Below are 25234 nucleotides of genomic sequence, written 5' to 3' on the forward strand. Positions count from 1 at the left end.
GCTACTCTTCATGATGTTTGCCTCATTTAACTTACAGCATCTTAAGGCCCACTATAAAGGAACGGCCCACCACTGTCTCTCTTTGTGTACTTGCCTCTGCTCGTGAAGTAAAATTTGAGATGGGATATTTCTTATTATTTCCTTTTCTTATTTCAGTCACCCTATCTGTAGGGACAGTAAACAAGCAAAAGACAATAACTGTGTTAGCTTTTCATATATTTTACTCCACATGCTTTGTACCTTTGAACTTCATAACTGAGCATTTTCCTCTTCCATTACAACTCCTTGCTTGCTCAGTTAAAGTGGAAAAATACTTCTATTAATGAAATGTATTAAAAAAACACTGTGACTACACAGAGTTTAGCTCTGCCACTTCATATGCATATATTAAGTACTTGTGCTGATGCTTCCAAGCTTATAGTACTCAGTACAGTGCAATGCAACAAAAGACCAAAATCCAAGATAAACTCATGGAAAAAGAAAAGCTATTCCCCATGTTTCTTCTTCAACATTTTCCAACTTTAACGCCATAAACGTTACCTGTGTTCTTACTACCCTTCCCTCCACAGCTAATATGTAAAGGACAGAGACAGTCATTATCACCACTACACAAATTTGGCAACCACAGCTCTACTATTTTCTTTGGCTTTCAATCTTTTCGTTTGAAACACTAAACCTTTGTGATTTTTTATTACATATTTACATATACACACATTCCGATACCATCTGAGGGGAACTTGTCTTGTGAAATGCAGGTTATACCAAGATGTGTAAATTCTTATCAGTCTCCAACACAATAAAAAATGTAGAAAAAAAATGAGAAGTTGCTTCTTTTTCTTTTTCTCTTTTTCTTTTTCTTTTTTTTCTTTTTCTTTTTTCCTTTTTTTTCTTTTTCTTTCTTTTCTTTCTTTTTTTTTTCTTTGTAAGAAACGATAGAGCAATTGATCTGACTTTAAACGTTACTACCAGTTGTTCTAGAAAAAGATGCCATCAAAAGTCATAAGGGTGAAAGAGGGGGCAAGTTTAGCTCTTGCTTTTATTTATTTAGGTTTTGTGTCAGTCTGAGAAGAATGGATACCCGATATCCAAAGTCTTTAAAGACGTATGTTTTGTAAAGAAAGGCACTATTACCAATACATTTCAATCATTTCAGACCTTCATTGAACACTAAAACTTGAGGCAAATCCATAAAAATCCCTCTAAATAACTGTAGCCAAAGTGTACTGTGCATTTGCAAAAGATGGAATCTCGTCCTTTTGCTGACAGAGTTGTATCTTTCACTTAATTGCAGACATAGGCAGATGATGAAATGATGAATCCCAATCAAAACAGACATATCCCTCAGCAAAATGCATTTATTATCCTCTACATACACTGTGTTACCTAGTTTTATTTTGATCACAGAGGCAATTTCTGAAGTGTCAATTATGATTCGTAAGTTGAAGAAAAGGTCACTACAGTGCCTTTGAAGCACCGCTACACGGGAATGACAGAAAAGCAAAGATTGAGTTTCATGCCTGCAAGTTTTACTTAAACAAATGGCCCCAGTTTGCCTACACACTTAGGTGCCTCTGTTAGTTTTCCCATAATTGTGAGGTCAGCAGTTAAATGAAATGGCAGATTCATCACTGATACAATCTTTGTCCAAGGTTTACAGTCCTTTAATTTGTGTGCTTTCAGGGCTTGGGGGCATTTTCCAGTAGCTTTTCCTTATCCTGAAGGGATTTGAGTATCCTTAACAGGGGACTAAATTAATCCTCACATTAAATGATAACAGAAATGTGGCCTTCACAAGCTGTCAATTTAGAATTAAAAACGAAATTGCTTTCTCAAGGAGCAATAGGAACATGGAACTCAGAAATTCCACAGGAAAAAAAAAAAAAGATTACAGTCAATAATTTGGTGTCTACAACATGAATAGAGAATTGACAGAAGAATAAATACATCTTCAAGTCTGTTGATCATAAAACCTTGAATTCACCTTATAGATGGCTGTTTCGGCATGGAAATTAAAATTAATTGAAGGGCAAAAATGGGGCTGGGGAAATAATAGTGACTGAGAGCAATCTGGAAAACAAAGCAACACCAAGAAGCCTACAACTGTTAAGCAAATAAACTAATTCACAGTCATGAAGATGAGGCACAAATAGTCATTATTATGAAATGCTCCCAAACAACTATATATCTAAAATCTGCTATTTCAGAGTGAAAAGTCAAGATGCATTTTCTTCCTTAATTAAGAAGGTATTTTTTCTCATATCCACAATACTTTCTTTTTTCTTCAAACACAGGTGGAAAGAGTAGCGAATTGCTAAAGTCTTAGTTACTAGTAGACCAAGAAACTGCAAATTTCATATTCATGCCAAACTAATTGATTGTCATCAGATCTTAAAACTTCTCACAGGAAGTGATGGTTGTTTTGACTCATTTCTAAAGAACTGGAATGTATTTCTTTACACATACATTTTCAAAAATTCCTTACTCTCTTTTATCGAAATAGAGACATTTTAAAATTAAATTCTTTGCTGCTTGGAAGTTGTTTCATAGACCTGTCAAACAATGATGATTTAATGACTGATCTTTATAACCAAACCAAATGACCTTGACTACTTAGGATAAATGGCATTAAAAGTTTGTAACCAGGTTTCTGACCCTCGAAAGAGAACAAATAAAAATTACTTCTCTGCTCAGTAACACACACATGAAAGAAAATTTAATTCCATAAAATCCAGACTATTGTCATAAGTTACTGTGTTTTGTGCTATAATCCAGACTATAACAAGGTGGGCTTGTGAGCCTAGATTTCAGTATGGTAAAAAGTCATTTCAAGACTTGTTTCTGAAAACCTTTGCAAAGATCTTCCCTTATTTCTGGTAATGTTGCCTACCCAGACTTCAGTAGAGTTTTTGGCATTGTCTCTCATAGCATTCTCCTGGAGAAATTGGCTGCTCATGGATTGGGTAGGTATATACTACGTGGGGTAAAAAATGGAGTGGGTGGCCAGGCCCAAAGAGTTGTGGTGAACGGAGTTAAATTCACTTGGGTGGTGACCCCCAGGGCTCAGCACTGGGGCCAGTTCTCCTTAATATCTTGATCAATGATCTGGATAAGGAAATCGAGTGCACATGCAATAAGTTTGCAGATCACACCAAGTTAGGTGGGAGCACTGATCCGCTCGAGGGTCAGAAGTATCTGCAGAGAACTCTGGATAGCCAGGACTGGTGGGCTGAGACCGACTGTATGAGGTTCAACAAGGCTAAGCAGAGAATCCTGCACTTAGATCACAACAAACCCATGCAATGCAACCACGGCTGGAAAATTACCTAGTAAAAAAGGACTGGATGTGCTGGTCAACAGCCAGCAGAACATCAGTCAGCAGCAAGTCCAGGTGGCCAAGAAGGCCAATGGCAACTTGGCTTGTATCAGAAGAAGCAAGGCCAGCAGGACTAGAGAAATGTTTGTACCCCCGTACTCAGCTCTGACGATGCCATACTTTGACTACTGTGTTCAGTTTTGGGCCCATCACCACAACAAAGATAGTGAGTTGAGAGAGTGAGTCCAGAGAAGGGCAACAAGCTGGTATAAGGTCTAGAGTACAAGTCTCATTGAGGAATGGCTAAGGGAAATGGGCTTATTTAGCCTAAAGAAAAGGAGGCTCAGGAGAGACCTCATTAATCTCTACAACTACCTCAAAGGGGTTTGTAGCAAGGCAAAGGTCAGCTTCCAGGCAGCAAGCAACAGCACAAGAAGAAATGGCTTCAAGTTGCATTAGGGAAGGTTTAAGTTGGATATCAGGAGAAATTCCCTTACATAAAGAGCTCTGAAGCACTGGAACAGGCTGCCCAGGGAAACAGCTGAATCACCACCCCTGGAGGAATTAAAAGATGTGCAGATGTAGTGGTACACTCAGCAGTGCTAGGTTAACTGTTGAGTTTGATAACCTTAGAGGTCTTTTCCAACTTAAATGATTCTATGATTCGATAATGTGATGAGTAAGGAATTATGTAAAGGAAAACCAAACACTATATACCTTGACCCAGAACAAATCTTACTGAACCACATGAACACTGCTAACCTTAAAAATATTTGCAGTTTATTAATATTTACAAATGAAAACTGTACATTTACAATGTAAACAATTCAATTTAACTTACTTTAAAAAAAGCCTCAAGCATTTGACAAACAAAATGCATTTGCTTTCCTTGAACTCAGTGACAAACAGAATTAAGCCAGGTCCAAACATTTATTTTACTCAGAGTGGGAAGTTTTAAGTAGTAGCCTACAACTAACATAATGTAATTTTAAAATCAACAAAATGGATAAATGAGTTAATGTGCCCTAATTCTCATATTAATGCAGGTTACCAAGCCACATCAGTGAAATGTATGTACATAAATTTTGTTAGAAACACACAAAAAAATGCTTTCTTATACAATGAGAAGAAGGTTTCTTTCAGCAATGAGAGGTTATGTAACGTTCCTCATAATCCTTTATTCAGACAGGTCTTAGCAACTACTATCTGCTATTGCAGATTCCTTTTTCAGGAAGGAAAAACATTCTGTTTACTTCACTGATGGGAATATCCCTCAATGCTGGTATTGCTTCCTCTTGAAATTTCTTCTGTTGCTGCTTTTTAGCATAGTTATCTATAGAAAACAATGAAAACATTCCACATATTAAAGATTTTTTTTTTCTGCTTTCAATAGATGTTACATAATGCAGTACTGTATAAATTCAGCTACTAAATGATGCTGAAAGCCACACCTTGCTGAGGTACAATAAGATGGTAAATCAGAAACACTTCACATCAACGTATGTTAACAGAGGCCCTGAAGAAATCAACCCTGCCCTCCTGCTGGAACATCTACCAGGGACTGTACTTTGTTTAAGATGCTGTATGACATCAAATCATAACTAGCCACAGATAAAAAGAGTAAACAAACCCTGCAGTGAGTAGCTCAGTCCGTAGCACGAGCATTTTATTTTAGGATTTCTACTGAGATGCTGGCTACCCATCCTTTATCTTAGCTTCTTGTTTCCGTCACCATACAACTCCTGCTCCTATAACAGCATAAACATGTTCACAGGTGCACACTGAATATTTCCCTCGGGAGAAAACAAAGACAAAAGTAGCTGTTTTTCCAAACAGAGCAAGACCTACATCCCACCTGCCATACAAACTCCTGGGCTGGCACTAAGTGAGAGGATGACATGAGAGATATGTACATGCCTGGATACATACCAAAGATCTGTTTCTCTAATGTTGTGTGCTTTACTAATATGGTACACTTTACCAATTGGAAATTACTGCCAGAAGGTAGCAAAGAAGCAAAAGTCAGGCTTATGGGATCTTTTCACTCTGGTCTTTAAGCACTTCCAAGAACTTCTTTTCTACGTTAAAATATTTGAAAGCTTAAAATTTGACTTATATTGTTTATGTCTACATACGTATATTTGCAGAAATTATCAGTTAAGTATAAAAATCTTAGAAAAAAAAAAGAAATCCCATACAAAGAAAAGATTACCTGTAATAGTATGCGTGGAGTTCAGCGGAGCTGTACTCATCATGTTAATACCAAAAAGTAATACATAACCAATTCCTACAGCAACTAATAAATATGCTGGCAAAGCAACTGCCCAGTACCTGAGGAAAAAGATTTTAAAGTTTATATATTTTCTAGTAACAAACGTCTAATGATGCAACAGTTTTAACGTAGTGGCTATTTTATCTAATACAAACTTCACCAATGGGCAAAGAAACATTTCTGGGTACGGATCATGGTTTCCCCCAGGAAGATACCTGACTGCAGAATCAGTGTAACCACTTTGGTATAAACCATCAAACAGATTCATTTACAGAAAAGTTTTAGTCTTTATACTTACAGTTTAAAATTTACTGTATGTTATTGGACAAACTCTCTGAAAACAAAAATTCACATTTATCACAAAACACCAAAATATTACCATCCCTCCCAAGACACAACGAGAAATTTTCATCTTAAATGCTTATCCACATAAAATAATGTTTCAAAAACATTACAGTCCTTTAGAATCAGATAAAAACATACATATTTTAAAAACACTTTCACAATTTCTTATCTGGAAATCATTACACATATCCAGGCTTAGCAGTTTGAGGCTGAACTTAAGAAATTAAGCTTGAACTTACTTTTGAGGCCAGTATGTTAGTCCCAATGAGAAGAGCCAAGTCTCAGGGACATATGCCCAGATAAGATACAGCACTGCACAGAAGAATTAGAAGAGTAGCAACAGTTCAAACAATACCATTTTAGATCATCTTAAGTTTTTAGAGCAATACTCTCATACTGGGATGTACTGAGACTCCTTTGCTTCAGCAGAATTTAAGCAAAAATAGCTCTACTAAAATATGGCAAAATACACCTCAGGAAAATCTTTTCCAGCATGGGGATAACATTTTGTAGCCACTTACACAATAACGGTTTTGTATTTGCTTTAGCATTCTGTAAAATCACAGAAGATCCCGAGTTGAAAAGGACCCTCAAGTATAATCACTTTCTGAAAGTACTGTCCAAATGCTTCCTGAATACTGGAAATCCTTCCTGCCTCTTTCTAAGCTAAAACCAATTTCACATCAACAAAAGCAATGCTGAGAGATTCTACATCCCACCAACAAATCCAGTGTAAAATTTAGCAAAACTTGATGGGAATAGGTTAGCAGGTAAGCAGTGACAGAAGTTACAGAACTGCAGTAGCTTCCCGTGAGAAGAATGGAAGCCAACTTATTTCCTTTTCTACTTCTCTCCTAAAGGTGAAAAAGACTTACAGAAGACCCGCATCTCTAGCATGTAAGATATCCCCAGTGAAACGCTAAGGCAGCTGTTACAACAGCAGCAAAATGCTTGTGTAACCTTGATCACTTTCCACTGCTGTTAACCAAATTGACCCATTTCCTTTCTCCAGTGTTTAGGTGAGGAAGGTTTTTGCATCCCCTACAAAGACAGCCTGAGAGTTGGGGCTGCTCAGCCTGGAGAAGGCTCTGGGGAGACTTAAGAGTGGCATTTCAGTTTCTGAAGGGGGGCTCTAAGAAAGAAAGGGACAGATTCTTCAGCAGGGTCTGTTGTGATGGAACAATGGGAAATAGTTTCAAATTAAAAGAAGGGAGATATAGATTGGATATAAGGAAGAAGTTTGTTACAATCAGGGTGGTGAGGCAGTGGCACAGGTTGCCCAGAGAGGCAGTGGATGCCCCCCATCCCTGGGGACACTCAAGGTCAGGCTGGACGGTGCTCTGAGCACCTGATGGAGCTGTAGGTGTCCCTGCTCACTACAGGGTTGGACCAGACAGCCTTCAGGGGTTCCTTCCAACTCAAACAAGTCTATGATTCCAACTCTTCTCCGCAATGGTTACTAGGCAGCGGCAATATACACAATTCAGATTTAAGACTTACTAAAACTAGACCGCAGAGGGTTTTAAACTGATTTTTATCTATGATACTATGAAAGACAGCGATAAACTGTATAAGAAAGACAAAACACATTAGAATCACAGGAGGTAACATATCAACCCACAGGCCTGGGAAGTAACGCTGTCTCCTCCACTGCACCTCCTTACAGCGGGCAGTACAACACTAACACCACCCTTCTGAGACGGTCCTGTCGGAATTCCATTCGCCCCATAAGCAAAGCAACAGATTTCAGTACCCGGCATACTTACTAAAGCCAAACCAAGATCCCAAAAACAGAGCAAATCCGTATATCGCCCTTTCAGGCAGAGGGGCTGGAGAGTTCTCCACCATACTCACTGCTCCTTCCCTCTAACGCGGGGAAGAAACAAATAACAACGTAAGAGGTCAGAAGGCTCCCGCAGAGCTGTGTTACGAGCAACGACGGGAGACCAGGCAGCCTGCACCGCCCGCCCGGCTACCAGGCGGCTACATCGAGCACCGCTGCCATAGAACGGCGACTGTGAAGAGGACGACGCCACCACGCATGCACCCGGCTGGCAACACGTGACGGCCCCATCCAGCCTGAGTGACCGCTGTAACACGGAACCCTCCCCCTCCCAAACCGGAAAGCGCGAGAGGAACAACAACCAGCCTCACTCTTCACCCTGGATATCGCGAGCCTACCAGGCCGCCTCCGCGCATGCGCAGTCACAGACAGCGGGCGCGGTAGCGAGCGCATGCGCACAGCCGGCGGGCGAGCGGGCGCAGTCGGAGGCTGTACGGAGCTGTGGGCGCAGCGCTGAGCTGAGCTGAGGGGCGGAGGTCGGTTCATGGTAGGGGCTGGTGAGTGGTTACAGCGGCGAGTGCGGCCCTTCCATCCCTGCCACAGTCCTGTGCCCCTTTCCTTGTAGCGGGAGGGAAGGGCGATCGCCATCTCTCCGCAGCTTCCTGCTGGATGGTGCCTGGGGTGGGGACCGGCGCTGTGGGACCGGTCTGCGACACGTCAGTGGGTGCCGCGGGGCTTCCGGGTGGCGGCTGTCAGAGGGGCTGCCGGGCGGCTGCGGGGCTCCGCGCTCGGGGTGTGCGGAAACGGAGCAGTGCCGCGCTGAGTGAATTAGCATTGAAAGCAACAGCCTGAAGGATGTGACGCGTGGAAATAACCCAGATCTTCCGCGAAACGCTTGTAGGGATCTGGATAAGTCCTCTTAAACACGGGTTGTTTGCCTCTTAAGGGCTCCCTCCTCACCGTATTTCTCTTAATCGTTTTCTTTCAGGAGCTCGAACCATGGGTGAACCTTTGTCTGAATCTGAGTTTGCGGCCTTGGCTTTCAGTGCTGGTTATAAATCCTGCTGTGAATTGGTGAGTGGGTTTGGAATGAGATCTTCCAGTGGGATTTCATGGAATCGTAGAATATCTTAGGTTGGAAGGGAGCTCACAGCCCACCCAGCCCCAACCCCTGCCATGGGCAGGGCTGCCCCCCACCAGCTCAGGCTGCCCAGGGCCCCATCCAACCTGGCCTTGAGCGCCTCCAGGGATGGGGCACCACAGCTTCTCTGGGCAGCTGTGCCAGAGCCTCACTGCCCTCTGGGGAAAGAATTTCCTCCTAACATCTCATTTAAATTTCCACCTTTTAGTTTAAAGCCATTCCTCCTTGTCCTAGTGCTATCAGACCATATAAGAAGTTAGTCTTCCTCCTATTTATAAGCTCCCTTCAATTACATACTGGAAGGCTGCGTTTAGATCTCCCTCAAGCAAAGATTTCTGTGCCACTCGATATACTGCTCTCTTGCAGAAATAGTAAATGTGGGTAGGGCACCAGAGACATGCTATGCTGTTGAAAGCCCTTGATTCTGTGTGAATGCTAAATTTTGTTTCTGAGCTCTGCTTTAGTGGGAATGTCTCCTTGGGCTTGACATGTCCAGTACTAGATATTGGGGATGGTGGTGAGGAGGATGAGCTTGTTTGTTTTTAGTATTGTAGCAGAATCCATCTTGTGGCACAAATAAGACTTTCTCGGTCATCTTTCAAGATGAATTGATTTAGAAATACCAGTTAATCTTTTTCCTCTCTGTGTTAGTGTCCTAGTCTGGTGAATGTGTTGACACTGCAATAACTTATTTTTGAGAGTAAGCCTTGACTTATGTGTAGCATTGTAGCAGTTCAGGACTATTAGTTTGGGCAAGACCATGTGATTCCTTGTCGTCACCTCAGGTCAAGTTAGTAAGCCATCATTGCACAACATTTTAGTGTTTCTGTGAGATCTGCTGCTGAAACAAAAAAGGACTGTGAAAGGAACTTTCTGAATGACATCCTTCATATTTATATACTTTTCTCCAGTTGTGTTCAGGAATAGGTATGTGTTTCTTTGAAATGATAATGTTGCTATGTGGAGGCATAATACATACAGTTTGCATCAAATGGCACACACAGTATTTATTAAAATAATAGACATTGTAGGGATTTGTAAAAGGGAAGTAAGTAACTTATTTTTCTGCTTGAGAGGCTTGTATGGAGTACTATGCTTTATGCCCATTAAAGTATGTTATTTAAACTGTTAAAAATTTTTTGTCCATTCCTAATGATTAATCTGTAGGTATGCTTTTCAGTTCATGGTTACGTAGATACACTTTTTATTTTCTATAAGAGTGCAGTTGACTAGACTGATGTGTTAGCTAACTAATGAAAATGCATTTTTTTTTGTTGTTTGTTTGCTTACTGGCTTGCTTTCTGGCTTTGCTAAATGTGAATTATCAAGCCTTGATACAAAGGGGTCTGTCAGAGCGATTTGTTAGTGCAAAATACTGCAGATCGTAAGTTTCCTTGTTTTCTCCCAGAAAACAGATGGCAGAATTCCAGAAATGCAGCAGATTAGGAACACTGGTATTGTTTTATTCTTTGTGAAATAAGTGGAGGTGGGGGAGGAAAGGCTGGGGGAGTTCACCCACCTCTGATTAGACATAGGAGATAGTGAGATGATGGTGAACTTTGAATGAGTTCGGTTAAGATATTTATTACAAGCTTCTGTTCAGAACAAGTAGGTGCACAGACATCATTTTCCTGGCTACGTTATCTATGTTAGTACTTTAGTTAACTGCTAACAATTAAAGTTAATATGGCTAACTAAATTTTAGTTAGTTACTGATTGATTTAGTTGATGTGTCTGCATTAGTATTTTAGTTTGACTCAGGATGGGAAGCAAATATCCCAGGTGTCCCTGTCTTCCATGCTTTGACTTTCATTGTGAAGAGGTACAGGAGTGTGCTAGTGGGATTCACTGAGAGTGAGACTAATCTGTAAGATGCTTTTAGGAGCGTAGGTAATGCATATCAGCCATGAACAGATGTGCTGTCTGTGGGAATAGACTTGAAGAAGTGCGAACTAAAACAACCCCTTGAGAAGTGTGTAATGTAAAAGTACCAAATACTTTGCTTCATAGATCTGTTTCCTTTTTGATCATGCTACTTATGAAGACTTAAAATCATAGAATCCTTAGAGTTGGAAGGGGCCTCTGAGGGCCATCAAGTCCAGCTCCCCTGCAGTGAACAGGTATGATTAGGTTGAGATTGGGTTGCCAACATAACCACAGATCATCTTCTTTACTGATCCTCTGTATCTGTGCTTTGAAAGCAAACGTGTATTGAGAAAAGGAATTGGTGAGAGAGCTTAAAAATTGCCTCTATTCCTCCACTTCCTCTGATGTAAAGATTATATTTTGGTTTAATACTTCAAAACTCCTTACGTAACATATTTGCAAGATATGCAATGTTAAGAAATAACATGTTTATCTCTAGGGTCATGGAGTATTTGTACAACGTTCTCCACATAAACCTAAAACTGGTATGTAAACTAAACCAATATTATATAACTTTCTTAAGCAATGTCTGTGCAGTGCTTGCATCTTTCAATTGCTGTTTCACTTTTTCCCCCTCCTTTTGTCTGAGTAAGCTAGAATCATTTCATCTCTGAGCAGAAGCATTGTTACATTTATTTAATGCTGAAGGAATTCTCATCTTATTGTGCTGATGCAATATACTACAATGCATTTGTGAGAAAGGTGTGAGTAGACCATAACACTGACATATATTCAGGCAGTTAGTACCATGAGTATAGACAGGTAAGACTGATGTTTATTACCTGTGTCTTAGTTGTAACTGTATCTTAGCTGTATAGATCTAAAGACACGTTCAAGTGGTTCTAATAACTGCAAAACTCTTTACCTATAATCCTTAATTATTTTTTGGACAGTTGCAGAGAAGCAGATGGCTTTAGAGTATGCCAGGTTATTAAATCTGGATTCACTATAGAAGTGATAATGTTTAATACGTAGGATTCCAGGTTTAACCACCAATCTCACTATTTGAGATGAATTTTTGCATTTATTCAAACTCAGATAATGCTGCTTCTGCTCTGGGATTACTTGATGCTACCTCAGTAGTCTAATCGGGATCCTTACCTTTGAAAGGCAGCGTCCAAGGGACACGGGTTATATTTTTTGGAAGAGCCATATGTCACATGTGTAATGGACTCTAGAGAAAAAAGATTGTTTCTGATTAATGTTTTTTCTTTTTGTGCTATGTTGTTATATGCCACAATACATTAAATTTCTCATAGAAAATAATTAAACAGGTTCAGCTAGAAGAGGCTCACATTGTACTTGGCAATAGTATCTCTTTTAGCCATTAAGCAGCTCACAGCCCTTGTTAGGCTCCTTGTTAAAAGCAGGCAGCATTTATTCATTTATACATTTATGTTAATACAATTCAGAACATTGGTGATTCCTTGGGCAAGGAATGTAAGGTCTGCCAGCACGTCTGTATTCTTACTTCCATATACATTCCCTCCTTCAATTTAGAAAAATGAACAAAACCCTCAATTTATCAGGTATATTGGAAGTTTCGAGTTGTCTTCTTCTGATTAAATAGTACATAGGAATGCGTTATGGAAATAACTGGTCATTTTTGAATGTGTAGTTGGACTTCGATTACTTGTATTGCTTGAATCGTATAGTCTAGTTCTTAACTGTTTTCTTAAAGATGTTGACCCCTGTGAAGTGTGGTGCCGTCAGCCGGTTGACAAACTAAGAGAATATTGCAACGTTATTAAAATACGCATCTTTTGGCCTCTTCTCTTCCAAAGTGAAAGTAATTATTTGGTAGCTGACTGGGGGTAAGTTCTCACAATGATTCATCAGCCTTTGCATTTCTTTTCATCATCTGCGAAGGATAACAGATGTGACAGTTGTGCTCTCAGTAATGGTAAACCAATCTGCAGGAGTGTTTTTACGGTGAGCTACGTTACTTAAGATCAGAAGGCATAGTTCTTGAAAATATGATGAGAATATTAAGAATGGGTTTCTGAAGTTCGGAATCTGCGTGGGTATTTAAGTACTTAAATACGTCTTATATTTGAAAGGTACCAAAGTCTTTGCATCTTTTTGTTTTTCCCCTTCTGAAATGCTTGATTTGAGTTGGTAGCCACGTTCTCGCTTAGATCTAATCACTGTAACTATTAGTAGGTAAGACCGTGTTACACAATGTTATTTTTCTAATTGGTAACTTTTTTGCAGCAGTTTACAGATTTTAGACTGGAATTGGAAGAAACTCTGTGATTTAGAGCTTGTGGAAGACCTTGTTGATTTGACTAAAAAAGTGGTTGTAAGTATTATAACTTCAGACTGTGTTTTAATTTAGACATTTCCTTTTACTGGAGTGAACAAATTGATAGTCGAGGTACAGATTTCTAGAAATTTAGTTTCAGATCATAGTTTTTCTTGCAGTTAAAAGAATCCTTATTAAGTACTTGCAGACAGTTTGACTGGGGCCCTCGTAAATTGCTAAGAGTCACATCCATGAAAAAAAATGGCACCTTATTCTGATGAATAAGTTAAACAGATTTTTTTTTTTTGTCAAATTGTTTCCTTGCTCAACAGATTATTTTAAAATAGATACCACTGTCGACTTCATTGTTGTTGACTTCATGCATTGACAGTGCGGAGGAGAGGATGACATAAACGTTTTCAGCAGCTGAAGGAAAGATAGTGGGTTTTTAGAATTTAAGTATGACATTAAAAAAATATATTGATATACTGAAGTTCTGTGTTGAACTCCAAGTGTGCTTTTCTGTCCATCTTACTGTTACATTATTAGGTACTCATCTGGTGGATTCATACTTGCTTATGCTCTTTGTGCTGCTCCCCCCTTCAGGCTCTCTGAATGCTCTATTTTCACCTTCTTGTACTTCAGGGTGTCCCTGCAGTTATTCCACTTTGTCTCATGTGATGAGTTCTTTGTGCTGTTTCCCTCCTTGGGAGTCTCTTACTCAGTGTTTATATGAGAGGCTCTGTGTGTATTCCCATTCCCATTGACCTATACTTTGCTGTTCTTAATTGCTCAGCCTTTATCTTCTTGTAAAAGACAGTATATCCAGTATCCAGATCTCAGGAGAGGAAGTGCTGTTGTTTAGGATATTTTTCATTTGATGTGTCAGCTGGTACTTTGTGTAGATAACTACAGAAGTGGTTAAATCAGCTGGCTATCCTAACTAGACGTCATAACATCTTCACTATTTATTTATCTTTCAACAACAGTAGTTGGGGATTGGCTACTGAGTACAAAAATATTTCCTGAAACTTTGGAGTGGGCCACAGCAGTTATCCAAATGGCACTGTGTTAAAGCGGAACAGAAAATGTTATTGAATTGAACCCAAGCAGACAGAAACTAAAATTAACAGATGTTAACTTTTTTTCTTTTAAATCCCTCTTCTAGAATGTTCCACATTTTATTGGGGGCATACTGAGAATTGGCAGCAGGTTAGAAAACGTAAGTTTCTTGAATTCTTTTTAATTGGAATACTCTTTTATGTGTCAATACAAACAAAATATTTGCGTGAATATCCAAAATATTGAAAAGATTACTTAAATATACAGACCTATATGTTGATACATCCCAGTTGTTGCAACTCTGAGCCACAAAATAAAACGTTTGTGTGACAGGAGTTGTGAAATAAATACCATCTGTGTAAGAAGATTGTAATGGGTGGGAATTCTGGGGGTGGCTTATATGTCCTACTGCTGGTGTTTGTGTTTGCTTGTCCTCTTTCTGTGCTGGTGTTTGTGTGTTACACTAAAAATCTTGGGATAAGCCAATGGGAAAAGTAAACACTTTGCATGTAATGACAAGGAACTGTTAGTGTAACTGAAACCTTCCAGAATGGGTTATTGCAGATGAAGAATGAAAACAAAGAAAAGTAAATGGAGAAACTCTCATGATAGTAATAATACAATTAAAATTGTGATAAATACTTTTCCTAGTCTCTGACCCTATCTGAGATGTGATGCTTAGCATTTACAGCTCCTTGGGGCCTTACAGTCAATGGCTTCAATTTAGTGTGGGGAGTATAAGCATTACTTCTCAAAGTTCTTTGCTGTGAGGAGTACTGTTGATGTTCTTCCTAATTCCAGAATTGACTTGTTTGGCTTTTTTGTTTGATAATGCACTTTTGCACCTCGCGTGTTATTGTCATTGGTGTGCATGTTCATGTTGCTTCTGATTTTATTATACTTCCTGTGTTTTATGTATGTTACATACATTTTGCCCCAGTTTCATCCATTTCCATGTTTGGGTATTTGTTTCTTTTTGTTTGTTTTCTGTTTTTATAATGAGTGTTCACCAGTTGCTTATTGCCATTGGGTCACTGATGTCAGCTTGTGATCTCTTTCCCATGCCTGTACTCTTCTCAAGTATTTCATATCTCCTGTTATCGAGGCCTTTGTTTTATTATATTTGTCTTACATTTTTACATTTCTTAATATTGCACCATTATGTTAGCCATAGCAGTAGCAAGTCACTTATTGTTACTAATGTCCGTACATAAACCATTGTTGTATTGTGCAAAATTGAACCAAGTGAATCATAACCACCTGGTCAGAAGAGATTTCTGTTAGAGATGAAACAAGTTAAGACAGACAAGTAGTAAACCTGGCAAGTTGCAGTCCTGTGGCCTACTGTAAGCAATGGCAATGCTGTATGATGAGGCTTCAGGGCTATAGATAGGACTATGCTTGATTACTGAAATGATAAAAACCTTCATAACCTCGCTTTTTTGGAGGCAGATGGGAAATATTCTAAGAGATTCTCATACAGTGGTACTGATTGAGTCTGAAGGACTGTGCATGATTGACTAAGGTTGTGCTATGGGAGCGTGCTGATCCATCTTCATGACCAAATTCAGCATTTGGTAAAACTGTACTTGCAAAGTTTTTCATTTTCTCTCTGTTTCTCTGACTGTTCTTAGTTTCCCCATGCTTATCACTTTAACTCTTCAGTTCCTAGTTTCTGCTGTCTTTTGTACTTTAACTGAAAAAAAAAAGTTTCTAAATCAAATTTTATGATTTGAATGGCTTCCCTGCCTCCTGTTGAAAATATTATCTGTCTGCATTTTGTGGATATGCTTTATTACGCTGTGTTTGAGTTACCTGGATATTTATATTTGTGAACTATTGCCTGTTTGAAAGGCTAACAAATTGGGATCAAGTGTTTCAAGTAGGTGCTATAAAAGAACTGTTTTTTTATGTTTAGATGGAATACTTTCACTATTGCCAGTGAATTATTGGTTTACCTGGTGTATTGTTTTTTATTTAGGACTTTATACAAAGTTACTGTTTTGTTTGTTGTTTTTTTCCCCCTTCAATTGAACTAGGGTTTCTTCGATGTTAGGGATGCACTTGATTGGATCAGATGTACAGGTGATATCAATATTCTGCAGAAGCTGGAGAAACTTGGTGATTTTGGTTGGCTCTATCTTGAAACTTTCTTTGGTGAATGTAAGTATGAACTCTTGTGAAGACACAGTCACGTGGAAAGTTACCTGTGCTCAAGTTATGGAATAGTAATGTTTATATTAACTTGAAAGTGTCTGCAAGAGTGACTGGAAAAAGTGTTGCTGTTGTGTTGGGGTTTTTTTTTTTGTTTATTTAAAGCAGTCAATTCTTTCTTGAGTTTCTGTACACTGTCATGTTCACAATGCACATGCTCTTTCTGAACAGGTGTTCAGAATGGTTCCTGAGTTTGAAGTCCTTTGTGAGCTAATTGTGTGCCTGTGGGCTCTCAATCTTTAATGTAGGGATGGAATGTGACTGTAATATTAGCAGGGTTTTATTGTTAAAAGTTTGACAGAGGATTTTATCTGTATTAATTCAGATGTTGGACATTTGTCTTTCAAAATTGAGCTTACATGGCTCATAGACATTTCTGAAGGCTATTAACACTAGAAGTAGAACTTCAGCTGAAATAGCAGAAGATGCCTGGCCTGCTGTTTTTCTTGCCTGTTGAGCAGCTTGTATTCTGTTCTTAATTTTTGCATATTCAGCTCTTGCAGTAAATAAGTGAGTGGTGGGAACTGGACTTGAATGTAAGCAGAAAATCTTTTTATAGTTAAGTACCAAAGCATGAATTCTTTACAACAAAAATCTTTACAGATCTTTAAAGTCCCAACTTCTTCAAAATAAAACAAAATTTCAATTGATTGCTTGAAAGAGGGCAAATCCTTAAAGGTTTTACTGCTTGCAACACATTTTTTGTGCTTACTCCGTAATAAATGATACCTTTGTTTCAAATGTTTCTGTCATGTAATTCATTTCTATTATTTGTTTGGTATGTCAAATTTTGCATCCAACCATACAAGGGAGCACAATTCTTAGCAGAAAATAAACTCTACTTTTTGTCTTGATTAATTTTTCATCCATTGCGTTTTTCTGATTTTTTTTGTCTACAGGCAAACATTATATTACTAAAGTTGCTTTGGAAGATTGTAATCTAGTTGAAGAATTTAAAGCTGTCACCTGTGAAAACTGCAGGAAGGTAAGAGACTGTATCAGGGTGTTTGTCATTTTCATGTGTTGTGGGGTTCTTTTGGCCATAAAAAAGTAGCCAAGTGTTCAAAGACTCAAGTTTCAAAAGCTTAAGTATCCAGACGTAAATGATTTCCTGGAGAGATCCTGACTTAAACACAACATTGATTGTTTATGTTGCCATTGTACATTGGAGCTGTCTATTGCCAGATGTTTTTTTTTTACTTCACATTGCAACTGAGTTTAATTGCAGTGGTTTCTGAATTGTTTTTTAATTTCACAGAAGAGTGAATCTATGAAACAGAAAGGAAATGAGGAGTTCTCCCAAGGAAAATATGATCATGCTATAATATCATATACTAAAGCCATAGAGTTTTGGTAAGAACTCAACTGGTTAACTAGATTGTGTTGTGTCATATTTCCTGAGCTTACTGGGATCTATCACGATTTTGTTTAGTTTTGCATGAGTCACTCTAGAAGCCAAATGATGTCTAACTAAAAAAAAAAAGAAGTGTTACACAACTTTTTCTATTTCTTCTTGCTAGTGGTTGTTTGCATTTTTTCTTTCCAAGAGATTCCGTTAGGTTTAGAGCTGATCTAAGATGACTAAATAATAGGTAGAGTAAATCTGAATTCCATAAAAATTGGATTTTTTTTTTAATTTGGTCCGTATTTTTATAACTGTGTGGTTGATGAGATTAGCATTTTGCTGTTGTCTATCTTCAGATTTTGTCACATAGTACAGTGTCATATCTCAATCCCAAATTCAAGCTGATTTCAACCTCTCTGGACTTTATTTTCTTTCTTCTTCCCTAACTGAGCTGATTTTCATCTGCTTCATCATCACACTTCTTCCTCAGCTGGCTGCATCCTTTTGCTTTTGTTTCAAGTGGTTGCTGGATTACATACACAGGTTTCTCCCCGCTCACTCTTCTGTAGGTACTTTGGGAGCAGTGCTTTAATTCTTTACAACTGCTGTTTGATCGGCCCAGTCAAACAGGTGGTTATGAAGCAGAGTTCTAGGACCGGCGATCCAAAAGTGTTTGTGAAATGTTTGGTTGAATTGGAAGTTAAGAATTGCAGAACAAAACAAAATGGGGTGCATGTGGCAGTCAAGCTAGCTTTTCCATGATTCACACCATTTTCTTTTTTTCTTTTCCCCCAGGCAAAGCAGAGATGGGAGGGAGTGTACTAGCTGTCTCTTTGGATGGCTTGAGTTGTATTTTGATGTATCTGTCACAGCAAAGTGTAGGGGGCAGAATCTAAATCTATCTTCTTTTATTCTTTTTGCCTTACGAATCTTACAAATAGCTTCATAATTAAAACTATAATGTTAATGACCTGTAAATTGCTGAGACTATGGAAGGAAACCTGCATATAATTGTTTGCAGTGTTTGGGCTATGGTGTTTGCAGACAGTTATTGGGAGAACTTTTCCTTCAGATTTCCAAAAGTGATATATATTACAAACTTTTTGATTTGGTTTTTTTTTTTCTTAAGTCCTGCAAACCATCTTCTGTATGGAAACCGAGCTCTTTGTTTAATTCTCACGAAGCAGTACAAGTAAGTAACCCTTGTTTATAATCTGAAATATTGTGATCTCCTATAAGTGCAAATTAACGCTGAACAAAGAAAGTATTTAAAAAAATGAAGTGTATATATAGTAATTGTGATGTCACTGCCTCAGGAAACTGATATTAAGAGAAAAGAGTAGTGTTAGCTGTGTTTGCTGGTAGTATGTAACACTGTTTAAAGTTTGGAACAGTGGGGAGGTTATATGACTGGGGGGAAAAAAAAAGCCCTTAGTATCAGTGAGCACTGTGATTTATGAAACCTTTTAGAGAAGAGTGTGTCTCCGCGGTTATTGTTCATTAAGCCAATTGTTAAGCTAAAAATCTTGTTTGTGACCAAGGTGGATGTATTTTTTAATATAAAGATTTTGTTGTTAGTAAAACTGAACTCTTAAGGGTCTGATAGTTATTAATCCAGACCTAATTGTTGCAAGAAAAACAAAAAACAATAGAATTAAATATTAACATCCAAAGAGTTAATAGTTTCTGCCCATTTTCCCGGTGCAGTGCTCAACCCTCTGCACATTACATTTGATTTTTACTATGCATGGTACTCCTAATGGATATTAGATACTTTTTATGTGTTATTCTTGAAATCCTATTTGTCCGTATCTGGTGTGTCTTTAACTGACCATTGGTGAGTAGCTAATAGCAATGAGGTCTCCAGTGTCAAGCCACTTTAGTTGTTTCTCAGCTGGCTTTGGTTGTTTCTGCTTCACCTGATGTAGTCTTCTCAGATAATTTCAGTCATCTCCTTCCTTGAGAACTCCCAGTTACATCTATTCTCTCTGGGCTTTTTGCAGGTGCATGAACTGTTCTTCTGTTTATCTTAAATTTTTGTAGTGCTGTGTACATTGAAGCCCTTGTCTGTAGATTTTCCTGAAGTCTGAATAATAAATATCTCTTCTTTTTCCTTCCTTCTCTCTAAGGAGAGCCCTTGCTGATGGAAAAAGGGCCACTATTTTGAAGCCTAATTGGCCAAAGGTTAGTTTCATACGTGTTTCAGAATTGTCTTTTGCTAGTATTGTAAACCAACATAGGATCCCAGAGTCTGAATTACAGATATCACACAGGTAGGTAGGAAGTGTTCGTATCTGCATTTAGCATTGATGACAGTAGAATGAATGGAGTGTCTGGGAATTTTGTTTCAGTGAGACAAGCACATACCTTTCTTGCACATTTATGTTAAAAATGTTATTTTGGTGCACTTACATACATGATGTTCTGCATGTGTAAAGAAAACACATTACTTCACAATGCGTAGCTATGTTATCATAGTGCTTAGAGTGCACAGTTAAGGAGTGTACTCTTTAAAAAGAGTACATATAGTCCATAGAGTAACGAAAACCCTGTTTAGTGGGCAAAATGCATTTCCTTGTATTCTTGGACTAAAGAAGGTTAAAGAAGGGGTAGTTACAGAATTGCAAATCAGTAGTTGAAATTGGAAGGAAAAAACAAAATTGCTTTTCTCTGAAGCTAGATACTGCTTCTGGTGAATTCAGTGCTGAGTAGTTGAAAACTTATTCACATGTTATTCACAGGTGCAAAAGATTTTTTCAGGGTGTGCAGTATTTTCACTTCATACCGTCCAATGTACTTCAACTGTTTTAAATATAAAGAATTTCCTTATTTGAGTGAATGAACAGTTAACCTGATGTCCACACAGGGTCATTACCACTTCTGTAAGGCGCTGTCATTACTGGGGGAGCATGAACTGGCTTTAGAAGCTAATGAGAGAGCTCAGGAACTGTGCAAGAATATTCTTGATGGATTTAAGGATCTTATTCAACAAAATGACAAGTTAAAGAAGACATTAGAGGAAATCAAGGGTAAACTTTTCTGATTACATTCTGATTGCCTTGAAAAAAGGAAATCTCATTTATTGGTAACTTTCCTTTGAAAACGGCTAATTTTTTTTTCCTTTATAAAATTTTCTATAGGTACTAAAGAATATAAGCAGAAACCAAAGAATTTGCTTCTTGAGAAAAAGTAAGCAACTGCTAAATTTGCTTTTTTTTTTTTTTTAATTAACAATGTTTAGTATAAGATTTAGGTGATATATGTCACAGATGAAAGAAATAAGACTATCAGAACTGCAGCCAGAATGTGGCCTAGTAGTAAAGAGGACTTCTAGGTTCTGCATAAGCTATCTTCTGATGCTTTCTACTTCCAAGTAGTCTCCTTCAGCGTATTAAGTTCTACCCATGTTGGAAATAACAGGAAACAGTTATAGTCTTGCATTTTTTGTCCACACTATTTCACACCCACTGTTGAAAATGTTTCTGTAAATCACGTCCTCTGTTTTGTGTTGACTTTACTGTATAATGTTCATGAGGAGAGTAGGCCGATTCAAATCCTCATTATGAGAGGAACTGAATGCTAGCAAATGCACTGTGGCAGTGGTAAAAACTAATGTGAATCCTAATGAGTAGGAAACTTGGTTTTGTCACATTAGTTTTAATCTGTCCAGGGAAAGCAAAAGAGTTAAGGGGTTCCATATTCATACATTCAACTGTGTTACAGCATAATCCTTAACTCTTGCATTGAATGCCTATGAAAGACTGTTTTGGTTTCTACTGGTCTACTTTTGGTGATGTAGGAAATAGTGTGGTTTTTTTCTTATATCACTTTTTTTTTTGTTAGAGATCTTTGCTTAAGCTAATACTGTGTACCTCGAAGGCTTAAGTTTGATCAAATGCTTTAAGTATGTTTGTGGCATGACAGCTTCTGTGAGGGTAGGCTTTTATTTATTCTATTCACAGCAAATATATGTGTTATATCTTAAATGTTAATATTGGAAGAACTAGGATTCTCTCTTCTTCCTTTTCAGGGACTGTGGTTCTTCAAAATCTCATTTGATCGTTTCTCAAGAACAAAAAGAAATAGAGAAGGACAGAAAACAAATGCAGTTTGATCATAAAGATGACCATTATCATCAAAAACACGATACCACCATAAGATATCCTACAGATGGAATTCCAAGACTATCAGTATGTTAATTTTCTCCATTCTGGAATATGCCATTTAATGGGTGGCTGAAATTTTGCTCCAGTAGTATTTTAATAATTGTTTACTTTCTCAGCTAAGTGCAAGAGGAGTGCCCTTAGATTGAGAGCGCTCTCAATTCAAGAGGATTCTGTTAGTGTCTCCTGGTTTAATAAAGTTCAGTGGAAGATGCTTTTGCAAGTTAAATCATATACAGGGATTTTTCCTAAATAGGAACATTTCATACTGATGTTGCAATGCTAAGGTGTTTGCATGGTTACAGACCGTTATTTTGTTGTTCTGTTAAGCAATTTTTTCTCTCCAGGAAACAATGTTGTTTGAATAGTACTTCTAGAAGGCTCCGGGGAGACCTCACTGTGGCCTTCTAATACTTGAAGGGAGCATATAAAATGCCGTTCCCCCTCCTGTTTATGAGGTTGGATAGGACAAGGGGGAATGGTTTTAAACTGAGACAGGGGATGTTTAGGTTAGATATGAGGAGGAAGTTTTTCTCACAGAGGGTGATGACACACTGGAACAGGTTGCCCAAGGAGGCTGTGGATGCCCCATCCCTGGAGGCATTCAAGGCCAGGCTGGATGTGGCTCCAGGGCAGCCTGGTCTGGTGGTTGGCGACCCTGCACATAGCAGGGAGGTTGAAATGAGATGATTATTGAGGTCCTTTTCAACCCAGGCCATTCTACAATACTATTCTCTTGTCTCTTATCTGGCTTATATTTAAAATTAGGATTTTGTGGATCTCAGTCACGTGTTTGGCTTGTGTGTTTGAAACAAGTGTAATATACTATTAGAACTCAGAATCACAGATGTCCTGAGTTGGAAGGGACCCATAAGGATCTCTGAGTCCAGGTTGATTCTTAAAATTTAAATAATTGTTTACAAGCATAAGCATTCCACTAGATTATTTTTATTAACTTTTTGGTGAGGAAGACTCAAAAGATAAAATGAAACTTAAACTTTGTTCTCTGGTCAGGGTTGAGTTTTGTTCGGGAAAAATAAACTAAGGATACACAGTGGAGAAGGATGGTCAAAGAAATCTACCAACAAATGCCTTTAACGCTGCCTTTTAGAATATTACTTCACTGTTAGAGTGCAAAGGCTTTCTGTGCTGTTGTGAATTAAACTCAGCAAATAACCTTCTCGGTTTTTATAGGAGGGTGGGACAATGAGTAAAGATGACGCAATAGTTAGGAAAATGAAGCTAGGGTACAAAGGCAAAGGGAGGGAAATGTAAGCTGGAATAACTTACTGGAAAACACAGTGAGCTCCAGAACGTACAAGAAGTGCTTCAAGTTTTTGACTGTCTTATGAGAACTTGAGTCTGCCGTTGTGCGTGCGGATCTTCGTAATGTAGGTCTGTATAAATTTATCTTTAGGAATGTTACTTCAAAAAAGCTGGCATTTTTAGATACTGTAAATTGATATGAATTGGGGGAAAAGTATGTGTACGAGTACAGTTTGATTAATTGACATTTTCTTAGGGGGCATAATATACGATATAATTGTGCTTTCATTGTTGAAATTGTAATTTGTGATTTAATTGTAATTTCCACATAGTACTGAAATGAGCAAATGAGTTTTTAGGTTTAAAGATTGTTTCTGTTAATATGCAACGAGATGACCATGAAGCTTGAATAATACCTATTTGCTTTTTATTTTCTGTGTAAAACCAAACTATTGTATTTGGCATTAGGTGACCAACATGCCCAGGACAGAAAACAAAGTGTGGTCTCTGGACTTTCAACCAAGTGAGTTTGTTTTACCGTTTACCAAGTCTGGGTCAGTTCTTCCTTCACTGTTGTTGTTATTAATAAGCAAGTTTATGTAGTGTCATTTGCACAACAATAAGCTATTATGTTATATATATATTTTGTTCCTGTTAGGTACAGTTACTTACGTACTCCTATTTCTGTGTCTTATTTCCTCTTTTATAGTTTCAGTCTGATTTATATGGATGATCTTGGAATTTTAAGTGGAACTGAAAAGTAAAATGCTGAGTCAGAGGCTGGAAATAACTTTCCTTGTATTAAGGTTTTTTTTGGATCTAAAAGGAACTAAAATTAAGAGAAATGTGTGTTGTTGTTTTAGTATTCATAGTTTGCTTATGATTACTAAAGGCTTGATATTGTCTTTAAGAAAATAATCTTGCAGTTAGAGAGAAAGGATATTACTATTTGACAGAATGAATGTTTTGCTATGAACTTTAAGAGGAAGAAGTTGGTATGTTTTACTGTTCGTGTGTTTCTTTAAATTAAAAAAACACTTTTGTAGAAGGACCTCCTAACCCCAAATATACCACAGTCCTGGAATTACCTTCCCCTGGTGACCGTGTTCATTTTAAGCAGGAGCAGCTATCATCTTAAAAGTGAATTCTCCTGAGCTTTGTCTGCTTTTATCATCTGGTAAACCTACTTGAATTGAAAATTCCTATGAGATTTCTCTGACATTCAGAAATTGTTGTTAGTTACAAGGTTTATGTGAAGTATTTTTCCTGCCATATCTGGACGAGGTGCATGTCTGTGTTGTATTCCCTCCATTGCAGTGAGTCCTTCTATAGTCTTGACCAGGGAGAAGTCTGAAGGTTGAAGTGCTCAGTTGTGCTGTTCTTTAGACCTCACATGCTTAAATATTTACCTGGACAGATGCCAAAGTATGAAGCATCTCAAAATTTGATCTTAGGAAACCAATGAAGAAATATTGCAAAATGTTATTTAAAAACGAGCAGTAGGAAAAAATAATCTTGATTTGTAGACTATGGACATATGCAAACATCTTGGAGTAATAATTAATTTATTATGAAATGGAAACATAGAAAGATTCCAAAGAAAAAGTCAAGACTAACTTGTTGAAAGGATGTTACGTGGTAGTGTTGCCAGAAAAGTGGATTTATTAGCTAGTGTGCAATGAGCCTATTCCCACACACTCGGGGAGATGCTGTTTTTTATGAGGGATTGGGCACTGCTGGAAGTTTTCACAAATGAAGCAGTGTATTTATGCATTAAATTCCCAAATGCCTATCTAATGCAGCAGAAAAACCTACTGCCTTCATAAGGTTAAACAATTTTAACACTCTGTCCTCTGCTGGATACTTTCCTGGCCGTCTGTGCTTTTGTGGGGTTGTTTGTGCAACCCTGGTGGTCATGTGGGGAACGTTCCTCTTACTCTTTTTATCCTGATCTGTCACTTAAGAACAAGCTGAAAAGTTCTCCTCTTCCCAGTTCTCCGCGGGGAGCTAATTGTCCTTGATTAATCAGATAACATTGCTGGCTAAGATATTCTGCTTTTAGTAGAATCAAAAGATCCTATGTTCACTTTGATTAAGCACAGACAATACCCCTTTTTTTCCTAGAGAAGATTATTATGTCCATTACCTGTATTCCCCAC

General features: G+C 38.1%; 2 protein-coding genes across 15 annotated transcripts in view; one reads left to right on the forward strand and one right to left on the reverse strand.

Moving 5' to 3' along the window:
- Positions 1-4071: 4071 nt before the first annotated feature.
- Positions 4072-8137, reverse strand: PIGP (phosphatidylinositol glycan anchor biosynthesis class P). Of its 2 annotated transcripts, none has more exons than XM_046905675.1 (5): positions 8112-8137; positions 7697-7796; positions 6170-6242; positions 5526-5644; positions 4072-4646 (listed from the first exon to the last, which is right to left on the reverse strand). In XM_046905675.1, exons 1-5 carry the CDS (start codon positions 8127-8129, stop codon positions 4516-4518), a joined length of 441 nt encoding a protein of 146 aa, XP_046761631.1. In that variant the 5' UTR covers positions 8130-8137; the 3' UTR covers positions 4072-4515. The 2 variants fall into 2 exon arrangements, with proteins under 2 accessions (XP_046761631.1, XP_046761630.1); XM_046905674.1 differs by having other exon boundaries at positions 8080-8137.
- A 33-nt stretch (positions 8138-8170) lies between these two features.
- TTC3 (tetratricopeptide repeat domain 3) overlaps positions 8171-25234 on the forward strand; it is a 59947-nt gene continuing 42883 nt past the window's right edge. Inside the window, exons 1-15 of one of the 13 annotated variants that reach the window (XM_416727.8) lie at positions 8171-8270; positions 8702-8787; positions 11220-11265; positions 12462-12594; positions 12995-13082; positions 14194-14247; positions 16127-16250; positions 17201-17286; positions 17560-17654; positions 18776-18838; positions 19776-19830; positions 20513-20675; positions 20787-20835; positions 21677-21836; positions 23544-23598. In XM_416727.8, coding sequence (XP_416727.4) covers positions 8258-8270; positions 8702-8787; positions 11220-11265; positions 12462-12594; positions 12995-13082; positions 14194-14247; positions 16127-16250; positions 17201-17286; positions 17560-17654; positions 18776-18838; positions 19776-19830; positions 20513-20675; positions 20787-20835; positions 21677-21836; positions 23544-23598 — 1270 coding nt within the window. In that variant the 5' untranslated portion in view covers positions 8171-8257. Of the gene's footprint in view, positions 8271-8444; positions 8611-8701; positions 8788-11219; positions 11266-12461; positions 12595-12994; positions 13083-14193; positions 14248-16126; positions 16251-17200; positions 17287-17559; positions 17655-18775; positions 18839-19775; positions 19831-20512; positions 20676-20786; positions 20836-21676; positions 21837-23543; positions 23599-25234 lie in introns of those variants that run through there. The other 12 variants (XM_015301408.4, XM_015301422.4, XM_015301416.4 and 9 more) reach the window with 12 other exon arrangements.

This window comes from Gallus gallus, chromosome 1, assembly GCF_016699485.2.
Source record: "Gallus gallus isolate bGalGal1 chromosome 1, bGalGal1.mat.broiler.GRCg7b, whole genome shotgun sequence".
NCBI classification, from domain to species: Eukaryota; Metazoa; Chordata; class Aves; order Galliformes; family Phasianidae; genus Gallus; species Gallus gallus.